At 42.7% G+C, this 12,922-nt stretch overlaps 3 protein-coding genes across 4 annotated transcripts in view; 1 reads left to right on the forward strand and 2 right to left on the reverse strand.

The window, feature by feature from the left end:
• The window catches only part of rtn2b (reticulon 2b), a 6,922-nt gene extending 5,094 nt beyond the window's left edge, over positions 1 to 1,828 (reverse strand). Inside the window, exon 1 of the mRNA XM_005735615.1 lies at positions 1,741 to 1,828. Coding sequence (XP_005735672.1) covers positions 1,741 to 1,753 — 13 coding nt within the window. The 5' untranslated portion in view covers positions 1,754 to 1,828. The remainder of the gene's footprint in view (positions 1 to 1,740) is intronic.
• A 2,037-nt stretch (positions 1,829 to 3,865) lies between these two features.
• On the forward strand, positions 3,866 to 10,111 carry ppm1nb (protein phosphatase, Mg2+/Mn2+ dependent, 1Nb (putative)). 2 transcript variants are annotated; one of them, XM_013911446.1, is made up of 6 exons: positions 3,866 to 4,646; positions 4,851 to 5,422; positions 7,194 to 7,311; positions 7,775 to 7,889; positions 7,987 to 8,050; positions 9,018 to 10,111. In XM_013911446.1, the coding sequence occupies exons 1-6, from the start codon at positions 4,241 to 4,243 to the stop codon at positions 9,033 to 9,035; spliced, it is 1,293 nt and encodes a 430-aa protein (XP_013766900.1). In that variant the 5' UTR covers positions 3,866 to 4,240; the 3' UTR covers positions 9,036 to 10,111. The 2 variants fall into 2 exon arrangements, with proteins under 2 accessions (XP_013766900.1, XP_013766899.1); XM_013911445.1 differs by lacking the exon at positions 9,018 to 10,111 and having other exon boundaries at positions 7,987 to 8,336.
• An 890-nt stretch (positions 10,112 to 11,001) lies between these two features.
• kcnk12l (potassium channel, subfamily K, member 12 like) lies at positions 11,002 to 12,453 on the reverse strand. Its single transcript, XM_005735616.1, has 3 exons — positions 12,108 to 12,453; positions 11,458 to 12,002; positions 11,002 to 11,364 (listed from the first exon to the last, which is right to left on the reverse strand). Exons 1-3 carry the CDS (start codon positions 12,451 to 12,453, stop codon positions 11,002 to 11,004), a joined length of 1,254 nt encoding a protein of 417 aa, XP_005735673.1.
• Positions 12,454 to 12,922: the final 469 nt, after the last annotated feature.

Genomic DNA, 12,922 nt, shown 5'->3' on the forward strand with positions numbered 1-12,922 from the left:
TCTCTGTATCTATTATTGTATGATCTACTGTACAATATAAAGCGCCTTGAGGCGACTGTTGTTGTGATTTGGCGCTATATAAATAAAATTGAAATGAAATAAAAATGAAATACAAGATCACCCCATTAGCTCTCAGACTGTGTGCTTACTTGTGGTTCCTACAGTATTTAGAAGTAGAATGAGAGACAGACGCCATCTCCACTTTTAAGGTTGGGCTTAAAACTTTCCTTTTTGCTAAAGCACATAGTCAGTGCTGGATCAGGTGAACCTGAATCCTCCCGTAGTTATGCTGCAGTAGGTGTAGTCTGCTGGCGGATTCCCATGATGCATTGAGTATTTCTCCTTCAATCACAATTCTTACTCTCTTTTTGTTTATACATCTCTCTGCATTTAATCATTACTTATTGTTAATCTCTGGCTCTCTTCCACAGCGTGTGTTTTGTCCTGTCTTCCTCCAGTCGCAGCAGATCGCTGCCCCTCCCTGAGCCTGGTTCTGCTGGAGGTTTCTTCTTGTTAAAAGGGAGTTTTTTTGCTTCCCACTGTTGTCAAAGCGCTTGCTCACCGGGGCTATATGATTGTTGGGGTTTTCCCTGTTTTCTTGGTATTACTGCAGGGTTACATTAGGGTTACCTTACAATATAAAGCGCCCTGAGGCTGTTGTTGTGATTTGGTGCCGTGTAAATAAAAATTAATTCATTTGGTTTTGAAAACACATGAGGTATACAAAAGATGCCATGTGCTACTTTTGCTAGTACAGTGAATGTTTTAAACTAAAGTTAAACAGATGCTATGAGTTGCTGTATCATATTCTCCCTTTTCTCTCTGATAAGTCCCACTGTGGATATTTGAACTGTTTTGAGCCATAAATAGAGACTGAGACTTTTTCACATGGTCTCATAAAAGTCATCTAAAATTCTCTCTACCACAACGACCACAGCCAGCGGGTGTTTGAAAAATGGACACATTGTTATTTAAAGTGTGGATAAGAAAGAGAAAAGGGTAACGAAGAGAAATGACAAAACAATTTTACAGAAAATGAAGGACACCCTCACCTCGTTTCATGCCATGCCATGCTCCTTTATTAAAGGAGAAAATCTTTCTGAATGAATGCTGTTTTTAATGGGATCTGTACATGTCTGAAAGTAAATCATAAATCCTTAGATTAGACACTAGATCCTTACCCACCAACATTACACGAGCATCCTAACTGCAGCACAAATTTAAGATCATTTTATGATTAAAACAGATTATTTAAAAGCAGCAGAGTATTGCTGGTTTTCATAGTTGGGTTTCCTGAGAATTATAAAAGTAGATGTATTCTTATTCATTTATAAAAACAAAAACATTAATGCTGTCACACCAGTGAAGTCACTTCAAAGCTGGGCACAAGTACGCCCTCTCATTCTTATCCGAATAACTGGAGTTATGTGTTATCAGAAGTAAAACAGCCCTGACAAGACAGCATTTCTTATCTCCTATAACAATTTAAGCCTTTACAAATAAAACAAACTACATTCAGTCAACAGTGGGCTCTCATTTAGCTCAATCCCATTCAGCCCATCTGTCGACCAAATGAAAGACACACTGGATTCAGTGTTTAACTTGCCACCCTGCCTGCATTCACACCTGCACAGCAGAGGGAAAGTAAATAAATTCCCTTCTTCTCCACCTGACAGCTGCACTCTGACCCCGTCTGCTCTCCTTCACTTTACTTAAAGCTGTCAATATTGATTTCCTTACGTTTGGTGGCCATTTCAGCGGCGGTCCTGCTTGCTCTCCTCTCTTTCTTGTGCTTCCACCGTTGGCTTGCACTCCAGGCTTTTTTTGGCCACCCTAGCTCCGTCAGCAATATAAGGCCCGGCTGGCCTAATTTTATCCTGTATTGGATTCACACACACTCAAATTGGGAACTTGAGACTTGAGCATGTACATGCCCCACAGCTTGTAGAGGCTAATGCTTCCTCAACCAGTTGGTGGCTGATTTGCACACAGAGGCCTTTCCATGCACGACAGACCATGACAGTTTTTTTTTAACGTAAAATGATCATCAATCCAAACTGATAAGAAAACAACTAATGTTAGCAGGAAGCTAATGCCAAAAGCTGCGTGCTACAGCACTGACATCAAGCTGAATACATACAGTCACTGCAGTCACTTGCCACGTTTTACAGATAAGCAAGAAAGATGAGTTTCTCTATAGATTTATTATTCACTCTGCACAAATATCCCTCATGACACCTTCTGTGTGTCAGACCAAAACACGGAGCCAAACTCGCCTCGCCATCTGTATATTTAACACTTTCACTCACACCTTTAAAGCTCTAAAGATAACATAAGAACAACCTTATAAAAGAGGAAATCCATGTTAGAAAAGCACAGGCTCAGATGTATACTATAAAAGGGAGCTGTACTAACATTTGTATTTAAAAAAGCCATGATGTGTTTGCTGTACGGTATTTAGTACGAATTAAGGGTGTTATATAACTGTTATTCAACAACTGATATATTGCTAATTAATAGTGTCTAATACACATATGAAAATAAAAGTATGTACTTTTTTTTGTATGCTCTTCTACATTTATGGTTGTAGAGGGCTATACTGACGTGTCCTATCCTAGCACTGTGGCTTCATATCAAAAGGATTCTTGCTGGACCCTTCTGAGTTGCATTAGGATGCTCTTCCTGTGCTTGTATGGCTCTCGACAGTTACTCTAGAGAGCCATGTAAGCAGAATAAGGGCATGTATGTTAGATTAACTGGTGATTCTACACTAATCATACATTCAATTCAGATTTATTTATATAATATAACTCCAAACCACAACAGCAGTCACCTCAAGGTGCTTTATACTGTAAAGTAAAGACCCAACAGCATCAAAGCGAAAACCCTAATGATCCGACGATCCCCTATGAGTGCAAGCACAATGGCAATGTTGTTCGTGAAAACGAGATCTCTGCAGTGAAAATCTGACATTAGCGTGAAAAAAAGGATGGAGAGATAAAAACTGTTGATCAAGCCGAGGAACATCTAACACATCTATTCTGCCTCCTCTTGGCAGGTGGTGACAAAACAAACTAAGATGTTTATTTTTATGGCGTGTATCACTTTGACAAGGGGTTTTTACACCATCATGACTTATTAGGTGTTAAAAAAAAAACCTCCCTTCTTGTCTGATTGCAGCTTTACTAATATCTGTACCCAAGTCAGAGTAATGTGGAGAATTACACAGTGGTGATGTCACTGATGTTCACTGCACAGATGTAAGCTGTTGTTTGGGGAACGGGGCCAAACAAAAACAGCTGTAAGTCCTGTTATGGTGATTAATCATGAAAATAAAAATTGCAGTTTAAATGGCGAATGCCTCTGTGATTATAAAACGCAGGAATTTTAAAAGTTTAAACAGTTTCAGTTTCTAAATAACATCAGAAAAAATAAGTAATAAAATAAACATTTTTATTACTGAGCAGATATTGCAAAAAAATACAGTCTATCTCCTAAAGAATGAACGCAGCTTTGATTTCAGGAAAAAACACCTGTGGTTTGAAGTGTATGTACTATTATTGTGTTTAATAAACAAAAAGATAAGGACGATATACGATCAGTTTAACAGGATCAACCTCCAACCTCTGTGTGTCTTCTTCAAACCATCTCACACTTTGTGCTGCGTGTCCGACAGTACTGTAATCCACAAGCCTATAATCCCGACCGATCAAAGGTTGAGATTAGGAAAGATGTGGGAGGGGCAGAGAGCTGCAGACAGGAGGATGGTGAGTGAGAGTGAGCGCAAACATGACAGTGGCAAAGCAAGCCAGGCAATGATTGGTGCGCACAAATAGCCAGCCAATCACAGCACGGGCAGGGAAAATAACAAGGCAAGGGAGAAGCTGGTGAAAGAGGGAAGAGCTATGAAAAAGCGAGGGAGAAGGTGAAATCTCAGCAGCACAGAGAAGAGGCCAAACAAGCAGGAGCGGAAGGATGATCGGAGGTGAAAGCGCTGATCAGTGAGGTCTCCAGAGAGGGAGAGGAGAAGAAGGAGATGAGCAGCAAGAGGGGGGTAAGCAGCCAGCACACACAACATCCATCAGCTCAGGCAGCCATGCTCTGAGCCCTGGAGCAGCAGGGCTACGCAGACACTGCACAGGCCCCACATCAGGCCTATAGCTCAGCCCTCCATCCCGGCCAGCAACACCGGGGCAGGGACAAGACAAGATTCCCTTCACAACACCTGTGCATAAAAGCCATGAGGACAGCCAGGAAGGGCAGTGTAGAGATGCCTGCGTTTGTGCGCCAGCTGGTGAAAGAAACAGAAAAGAGGGTCAGCTCTTTCTTCAAAGGGGGCCGTGGAGGAACAGCAGAAGGAGAGCAGCAAGGGGAGGGGGAGAAGGAGGAGGTCATCCCCAGCCCCTACCTAGACCGGCCAGTCCTGGACAAGCTCACAGAGGAGGGCTGCGCCCGCTGGGGCCTCACCTATGCCCTAGGAAGTATGCAGGGCTGGAGGGCCAACATGGAGGACTTCCACAACTGTGTGCCACAGCTGGGTGGAGAGCTAGCTGACTGGAGCTTCTTTGCAGTGTTCGATGGCCATGCAGGCAGCACGGTGGCTCAGTACTGCTCCCAACACCTTCTGGGTCACATCCTGGCTATGGGTGAGAGATCTGTTCAGTGACACCTGACAGTGTGTGTGTGTGTGTGTGTGTGTGTGGGTGTGTGTGTGGGTGTTATCTTATAAGGATATTATTTTATGAGATATTCAGAATTTTAAACAGGCTGGTGATTATCCTTTGTTATTAGTCATCAATATGATGACTGCTATAGCTGCTGGGTTCAGAAAATACTGTTTGTGCTCACAGATGGAATAGGACCAGAAGATGACCCGCCAAAAGTGAAAGGGGCCATCGAAGAGGGCTTCCTCCAGACAGACAAGCACCTGCACTCTGTGGCCCGTCGAGAGGGCTGGGAGAGGGGCGGCACCACTGTGGTGGCCACTCTCATTTCGCCATATTACATCTACTTTGCCAACTGCGGTGACTCAAGGGCCATGCTGTGCCGGTCTGGGCAGGTCTGCTTCTCCACTGAGGACCACAAACCTTACAGCCCTCTGGAGAAAGAACGTATTGAGAGCGCGGGTGGCTCCGTGTCCCTCCAACGGATCAACGGCTCCTTGGCAGTGTCACGCGCTCTGGGAGACTTCGGCTACAAGGGGGCAGAGAACCGGACCCCGAGCCAGCAGATGGTTTCACCTGAGCCAGAAGTGTGTGTGGTGGAGCGCTCGCCGGCAGATGAATTCCTGGTGCTCGCCTGTGATGGCGTGTGGGACACCATCAGCAACGAGGAGCTGTGCGCCTTCATCCACAACCGGCTGCGTGTCTGCACCGACCTGAGGGACGTCTGCACTCAGGTCATTGACCTCTGCCTCTATAAGGTCAGCACTGTTACACATACTTACTGCATGCACTTGTGTTGCTGTTCAGTAGTCTGAATAACAAATCCTTTCAACTGATTAAAAACACAATTTCAGTTTCAAGCTGAGTTACATAATTTTTAATCAGCTTTGAATTTTATGGCTTCTAATCAAGTAAAGTAATCTACTACAAGACTGACTGTGTTTTTAAACAAAGACATAATGGACTGGATATTCATTTTGATTTAAGGTAATGGACTCTGCTTCCTCTTTTAAAGATAACTCTTTAAAAGTTCTGAGGTTGTAAAGGGTGCAGAGTCACACGTGGAAATATTTTCCTACTACATAAATGTTCATCTCTGCAACTAAACACTTATCTTGAGGTAAAACTGTTTTAAATCAAAAATAAATTTAAAAAAATGGTAAATGGCCTGTATTTATATAGCGCTTTACTAGTCCCTAAGGACCCCAAAGCGCTTTACATATCCAGTCATCCACCCATTCACACACACATGATGGCAGCTACATTGTAGCCACAGCCACCCTGGGGCGCACTGACAGAGGCGAGGCTGCCGGACACTGGCGCCACCGGGCCCTCTGACCACCACCAGTAGGCAGCGGGTGAAGTGTCTTGCCCAAGGACACAATGACCGAGACTGTTGGAGCCGGGGCTTGAACCGGCAACCTTCCGATTACAAGGCGAACTCCCAACTCTTGAGCCACGATCGCCCCGAAGTCACCATTAAAGTTTGACCCATGGTGGTCCTGAGAACCCACTGAGTTTTAGGAAAAAACACGAGATAAAACAGAAGCAGACTAAGTGAACTTCCTCACTAATTCTACAGCACATGCAGCATATTTGTGAAAGGTGCTCCAAAGTCAATAAACACATCCATATATGGAAGCTTAGAATATAAAAGTTTTTTTTAAAATCCATAGATAAGTAATGTTCATATTAGAGTGTGCTAATATAAGCTCTCAGGGTCACTTTCTCATGGAGCTGAGGGGAGCTGCAGAGTGAGATGACAACTGAGGCCCGAGCAGAGGCACATACAAGACGTGCGCCTTTTGTTAAATGTCTTGTTTTCTTCTTAGTTTAAAATGTCATGCCAGTCCTGTGTGGTTAAATGTGGCTTTTCCTGATCCTTTTCAGCAAGTTCTGCCATACGTATCAATCCATTTACAGCCTTCAATTTAAAATGAACAGGATCTTTGGCTGAAATGGCAAAAGTTAAAAATTCAAAAATACCTCAGCTTAAGCTTTGATTTAGTCTCACTGAGACTGCCGCTGCTGTTCATGGTACAACAGACTATCAGACAGCCTTAAAATAGACTGCAGGGGTGTCGGAACAGGTTACATCGCATTATTCAGGGTTCCCATGAGGCCTAATTACCGACACTCTCGCTCAGAGATTTTACAGAATGTTACAGGAATGTAACGAAAGAAAGTAGATATTGGATTAAAATTACATGGCAGATTACAAGCACAGAAACACATTAAGATAAACTTGAGCCACATGTGCACTCTGTTGGGTCCTCATATCACGCTTATGTAACAGTGCTTCAGCTTGGATGTGCACAATGACCTCAAAATGTCATGCCTTCTTCCGCACTCCATTTCCATTTTGCAGCTCCCCTGAGTCTGTGTGACATTGGAGTGCAAACGCTGATGTGAAGAAAAAAAAAAAAAAAGATCTATTTGTAAAACTGCTCAAGTGGGATGTTTCGTGAGTTGACATTTGTAAGGTCAGCCATCATTACTCACCTCTGCTGATGCCGTTTTGTTCCACAGGGCAGCTTGGACAACATCAGCATCATCTTGCTGTGCTTCCCTGGAGCCCCCCAGCTGTCAACAGAGGCATTACACCAGGAGGCTGAGCTGGAGGACCTGCTGGAGTCCAAGGTGGCAGGTGTGTGGGTAAAGATGCTTTGCAAAGGACAGTGACAACCTTCATATTAGCAGCCTGGAGTCTGTTTTTGCCATGGTGTAATGTTTCAATTCTCTTTGGTGTTTCAATGGTTTGCAAAAAAAAAAGTTTGAACGATTTGTTAATCAATGTTGTTTTTCCAAGATAATTATTTAAATGATTTCTGACATCACGTGTCTTGGGTAAAAAACAAAAGCAAAACACCAAATCTGTGATTCTTGCCATGAACCTATTTACTTGTGAACACGGGCACTATCATTTATTCTGAGTAAGTCCCACATTTACCCTAGTGTGGTAAATACTCATTAGAAATCCTGATGTGTATTGATCCACAGCTGAAAATAGTCCTAAAAACTCTGCTCTTTACAGACTTTTGCCTAAATCTAAAGTGTCCAGTGTATATTAGAAAGAAACTCTCTAAAAATGCATCTTTCTTTTTAATCAGAGATTTATGATGAGCTGTGTGCCAGAGGGGAAGAGCCTGAGCTGCTGTCCGTCCTCACAGTTCTTGCATCCACTGTCATCCCTGGATTACCACCAGGTGGAGGCATACAGAGCAAGTAAGACACAAATGAGCATCTATGTGCATTTGTGCATGTAAACCACGTTCTGCTGGATGCAGTAGTGATTACATTGTGTTACTTCTGTGTGTTACAGGAGGAACTGCATTATCTCTGCTTACTATCAACAACGTGATGCGCACAAGCCCATGATACCAAATGTGAGTGACAGTTACAATTAGGTCCATACGTTTTTGGACAATGAGACTTTTTTTTGATAGTTTTTCCTCTCTGCACCAACGCAGTGGATTTTAAATCAAACAGTAGAGATATGATTGTAATGTTTCTTCAGCTTTAATTAAAGAAGCTTTACAACAGGATTTACAATAATGTGCAAACCACTGGTTACAGTCAAAAACAAGAATGCAGGATTAGACTTTGCCCAAAAAACACGGTTCTGTAAAAAAAAGAAATGTGTTATGGCATGGGCCTGTAAGGCTGCCAGTGGAACTGGGTCATTAGTGTTTATTGATGATGTGACTGCTGATAGAAGCAGCGGGATGAACTGTGAGAGTACAAAGCTGTACTCTCAGCTCAGGTTCAGCCAAATGCTGCAAATCTGATCAGGCAGCACTTCACAGTGCAAAAAGATAAGGACCTAAAGAATTGTGCAAAGCCAACCCAAGAGTTTCCTAAAGCACAGAAAAGGAATATTTTTCAATGGCCAATTCAGTCAACTGATCTCACTGGGACAGAGCATGCTTTTACTAAAGTGACTGAAGACAATAGTGATGGCAGAAAGACCCACAGTCAAGCTGCAAGTGAAGGCAACTGCAGTAAAGGTTTGGAAGAGCATTTCAAGGGAGGAAAGAGCATTTATTGGTGTCAGGGGCCTCTCTGTCTACAACCAAGCAAAGGATTTTTTACCTGAGTCATAAAAACAATCCTCATATGCACATTTATGGTAAAACCATGTCTGCACAGTCAATGCAAACTTTTTTGATAAACCCCTTGAATTAAAGCTGAAAGGCTGCACTGTAATTATATCTTGATTGGTTGATGTAAATATCCACTGTCATGATGTAGAAAGGCAAAAAAACAACTAATGGACCTAACAATACAAGTAAAAAGACATTGTTATTACACAGTGAGCTCACTCTTTGTTACTTTATCTGTCTGTCTGTTCAGGGTCTGGGAGGCTCTTGAGAAGGCCAAGGGATTTAGATTTTGTCTCCAAAGTTCCTCAAAGGAAAGGGACTGTAATAAATGTGAATATTAAACCTGTTTTTTTTTTCATGTGTGCAGTTTCACAACAAGACAATGGTGTTTGTTAGCAGCACCATCTTGTCATGACAAAAAAAATGCAAAAACAGATCTAGTAAAGCCTGATACTTTATATTTATACAAGAAAGATATTTTGTAAAAATGACTCAGAGACACTGACCCAGCAACCAAACCTCAACCTCAATAAACAGAAAGTGCAGATGACAAATTGAACTGAATAACAACCAACTGTGGCATAGTTCGTTTTCATTGGATAAAATAAGAAAGATTAGTACATGCAGGGTTGCATTTTGAAAATTAGGATTTAAGACTGTACATATGTGTGTGTGCATGTGTGTGTGCGTATTAAAGAATGAACAGGTTTACCTTTCCTCTTCAGGAAACATTGTCACCATTAAATAAAACCTAGCATGCAGCTAACATGTGTCCATTTGTTGTGACAGGAAATGCTAGTAGTTCATGAGACAGCTCGTGGGGATGCGCACAATCCTTTTTCCCTCGTTGCTGTGAGTGAAAGGCAAATAAACTCATTAGATATCTGACTCTACTCACAATTCATGTCACGGGATCTAAAAACGTTTTTGACAAAGTGTTTTACATTTTCAAAAACAAGAACAAAATATGTCAAATTTGAAATACCTTACAAATGGAACTAAAAGTCTCCCCCCTAAAATGCATCCCGCTGTGATTACTGTCTAAATTTACATGAATGCGTTCAGCATGTACACAATTTGCAATTCTTTCTAAACATATATTATTTCTAAACACATTCAAAGGTAAAGTTTACATGAAATGGGATTTTCTCCATGAACTGATGCCTTATTCCCCTTTTTTACAGCTGACAAAACAAACAGCACCAGAGCGGGTCAGTTTCTGGATGAGTTATTTTACTGCTTACTGCATTGTAACATTACGTCAGCGAGTCATTTTCTGTGTTAGATTAAGGAAATTACATTAAGTGTCACTATTGTTTTAAATCTAAATAAAGAATATTTGTCTGATGACTTGCTGTGCTCGTTTCTTAAATAACCCATTTTGAACACAGTGAAGACAAAGTATGAGCGGCGACTGCCGAAAATGGGTGATTATGATTTCTATGGAAGCTTTTAACCTCACACTCATCATCTACTCACAAAAACCCTCCTTATAAATGAATGAATTACAAACGGCTTTTGTTGCATAGTAAAGGATTTCATCTAGTTACCTAAATCTTTCTCTCTGCTCTGCTGACGTGATCCTGTGACTATCTGCAAAGCCCTCGTTGACATAAGGACGTCCTCTAAGAGTCATGTTTCATTAGATCTCAATTGAAAACCCTGGATCTCTTTCATGATTACTCTGAATTTCAATGATGTCCAATTGAAAAATGTCTTTCTTGGTGCTTCTGAGCTCCTGCAGTTTGTTTGAGAAGCTCTGTTTAAATACAAATCATATTTGAACTGTTTTATATATGCAGCTAGTTATCTAAGAGGAGATATTTTGGTTTCTACGTTCACTAACCACCTTATGTACAACGTTGTCTTCTGAGGAGCTCGGGGAGGGGGACATGTGCAGTGTCCTTAAATCAGCAGTCCTCTTTAAGTGCTCCTTCAAAGCTTCTCTCATCTGATTGCGTTTCTGTGAGTCAGTCACTTCAGGACATCAAACCCCTCTTCAAATGATGCTGAAGTCTTTAACACATATTTGTCCTTTAACTTCCTCTTTCTCCTCACCAAACAACGTATGAACAATTATTTGCTGTCTACAGTCTGCTTTTCAGAAACAAAATATTCTATTCTTGGATATTTTTTTAATACAGAACAAATTACTCATAATAAAAAACAATCCTAAGGAAATGTAAGGCTTAAATATAGAGAACCCAAAGAACAATTGAGGTGTTGTTATGATGCTATCTATCCACACTGGTTTCCTGTAAGCGATTATTCATAATCCCCAGTGCTCCCACACCACCAGAGAAACCATTCTGATGGCTGTAGCTCTGCCGCGGGCCCTGGTGAGCTGTTTCACTCAGCTGTTTCTGCAGCAGTGCCAGAGACACCTTGTTGGACACCATGAACTCATTGACCGAGATCATCTCCCCTGACAAACGACGCCCCACTTGTACTTCAGCCAACGCGCCCGCATCCGTCTCGCTGTCGCACACAGTCTCAACCGAGCCGTCTGTGTAGCGGTGGTGGGATGAGATGGGCTGCACGGCGTTGCGTTTGATGCGTTTTGGCCTAAAGTGTGCCAGTTGACGCAGTTGACGCCTCTGTTTGTGATTTTTGTTGTGGAGACAGGGGCAGCAGAGCCACCAGCAGCCAGGGGTGGAGCAGGAACAGAGCTGATGCTTCCCTGAGCAGACCAGCTTTCCCAGGATCCAGTTGAGAGTCTGCTTGATGACGATAGAAATGACGTTGAAAAGTGAGTAGATGCAACAAACCCCCATTAAGATGAAAAGGCAGTTTCCAAACCGGTAGGCCTCCTGAGATTCGTACTGCTGCCTCTGGCTGCTCACCAGGTCCCCGAAGCCAATGGTGCTGAAGGCCACGAAGCAAAAGTACAGAGAGTCCACGTAGCTCCAGTTCTCCATGGAGCTGTACAGAGTGGAGGCACTGCAAGCAATCACAACAGATGCTATCCCTAAGATCAGCATCACGTAATAGACGGATGGCTTCCATCCTTCCAGACTGTCCTCTTCACCAGATGACTCCTCCCTGCTCGACACCACCCCAACTCCAGCACACCTCAGCCGACGCTCATGACACCAGCGCATGATGTAAGCTAACATGGTGATGATCCTCTCCAGGAAGAGGTTAAAAAAGAGGATAGTGGCAGCACAGCCAATGAGACCATAGAAGATTAGGAATATTTTTCCTGCTATGGTTGCTGGTGTGGTCATGCCAAAACCTTAGAGAGAAAACACAAAATACAAGGTTAAATAAATGATCACAGCCGTGAGCAACATTCCAAAACTGAAGAAAAGTCTGGAAAAAAAGTTAAGTGGAGACTTACCAATAGTGGAGACCACTGTGCCCACAAAGTAGAAAGCTCCAGAAAAGTCCCAGCGTGGCCTTAATGCGTCCACCCTGATGCCAGCTCCGTTTGCCTCCTCATACTGCCTCAGCAGAGTGTGCAGGGCGCCCAGGTTGACCCTGTATCTCCTGGTGAAGTTGTCCAGCTGCTGTTTCCACAGGAGGCGTGCGCGGAGCTCAAATGGGTGTTCCAAGGCTGAGAAGATGGCAGCTCCGCACAATAAGTAGAGCAGGATGAGTCCGGCCAGCAGGCAAAAACGAGCATTGTCCTCTTTCATGGGCGCTCTGGGGCAGCAGCAGCTACCTGCAGCCCTCCTCTTAGCCATGAGCACAGCAGCAGCAGCAGCACAGAGACACCACTGAAACAACATGCACCGCCTCTGCCGGCGCTGCCAAGTCACAGACTCACCGTGCGTGTTACATGCATCAACAGGCACAAATATACATGCACTAGCAGAATGAAACTTCTGGTTTAAACACACATGCATACATTTGGCTCTAACATCTCACAGGCAAGCTTTCTGAAGAAGTTTTTGAGGACAGGTTGATCGTTTTGTTGAAAAAATTTCACATCAGACGAAATATCTGTAATAAAATGAGCAAAAAAATAATAATGCAGATGCAGATTAGTCAGATGGGGTTGCAAAATCTTAAGTTTAATAGGTTGATTCCTTTAACATGACAAATTGTCAGAAAACACTTCTTGTAAGTAGCAGTTTATGTCTTATAATCCGCACAACATAAAATACTGAAAGTTTAAAGTAAATAAAAACCACAGTACCTGGTCTCGCTGGC

This window comes from Pundamilia nyererei, unplaced genomic scaffold (assembly GCF_000239375.1).
Source record: "Pundamilia nyererei isolate P.nyererei 1_Seehausen unplaced genomic scaffold, PunNye1.0 scaffold00064, whole genome shotgun sequence".
Taxonomy (NCBI): Eukaryota; Metazoa; Chordata; class Actinopteri; order Cichliformes; family Cichlidae; genus Pundamilia; species Pundamilia nyererei.

Coding starts and splice junctions, on each gene's coding strand:
- kcnk12l (XM_005735616.1), bottom strand. CDS start 12,453: ATGGCTAAGAGGAGGGCTGCAGGTAGCTGCTGCTGCCCCAGAGCGCCC. Junction 12,003..12,107: donor CACAGTGGTCTCCACTATTG/GTAAGTCTCCAC, acceptor TTTCTCTCTAAG/GTTTTGGCATGACCACACCA. Junction 11,365..11,457: donor ACTGGATCCTGGGAAAGCTG/GTCTGCTCAGGG, acceptor AATCACAAACAG/AGGCGTCAACTGCGTCAACT.
- ppm1nb (XM_013911445.1), top strand. CDS start 4,241: ATGAGGACAGCCAGGAAGGGCAGTGTAGAGATGCCTGCGTTTGTGCGC. Junction 7,312..7,774: donor GCTGGAGTCCAAGGTGGCAG/GTGTGTGGGTAA, acceptor CTTTTTAATCAG/AGATTTATGATGAGCTGTGT. Junction 7,890..7,986: donor GGTGGAGGCATACAGAGCAA/GTAAGACACAAA, acceptor TGTGTGTTACAG/GAGGAACTGCATTATCTCTG.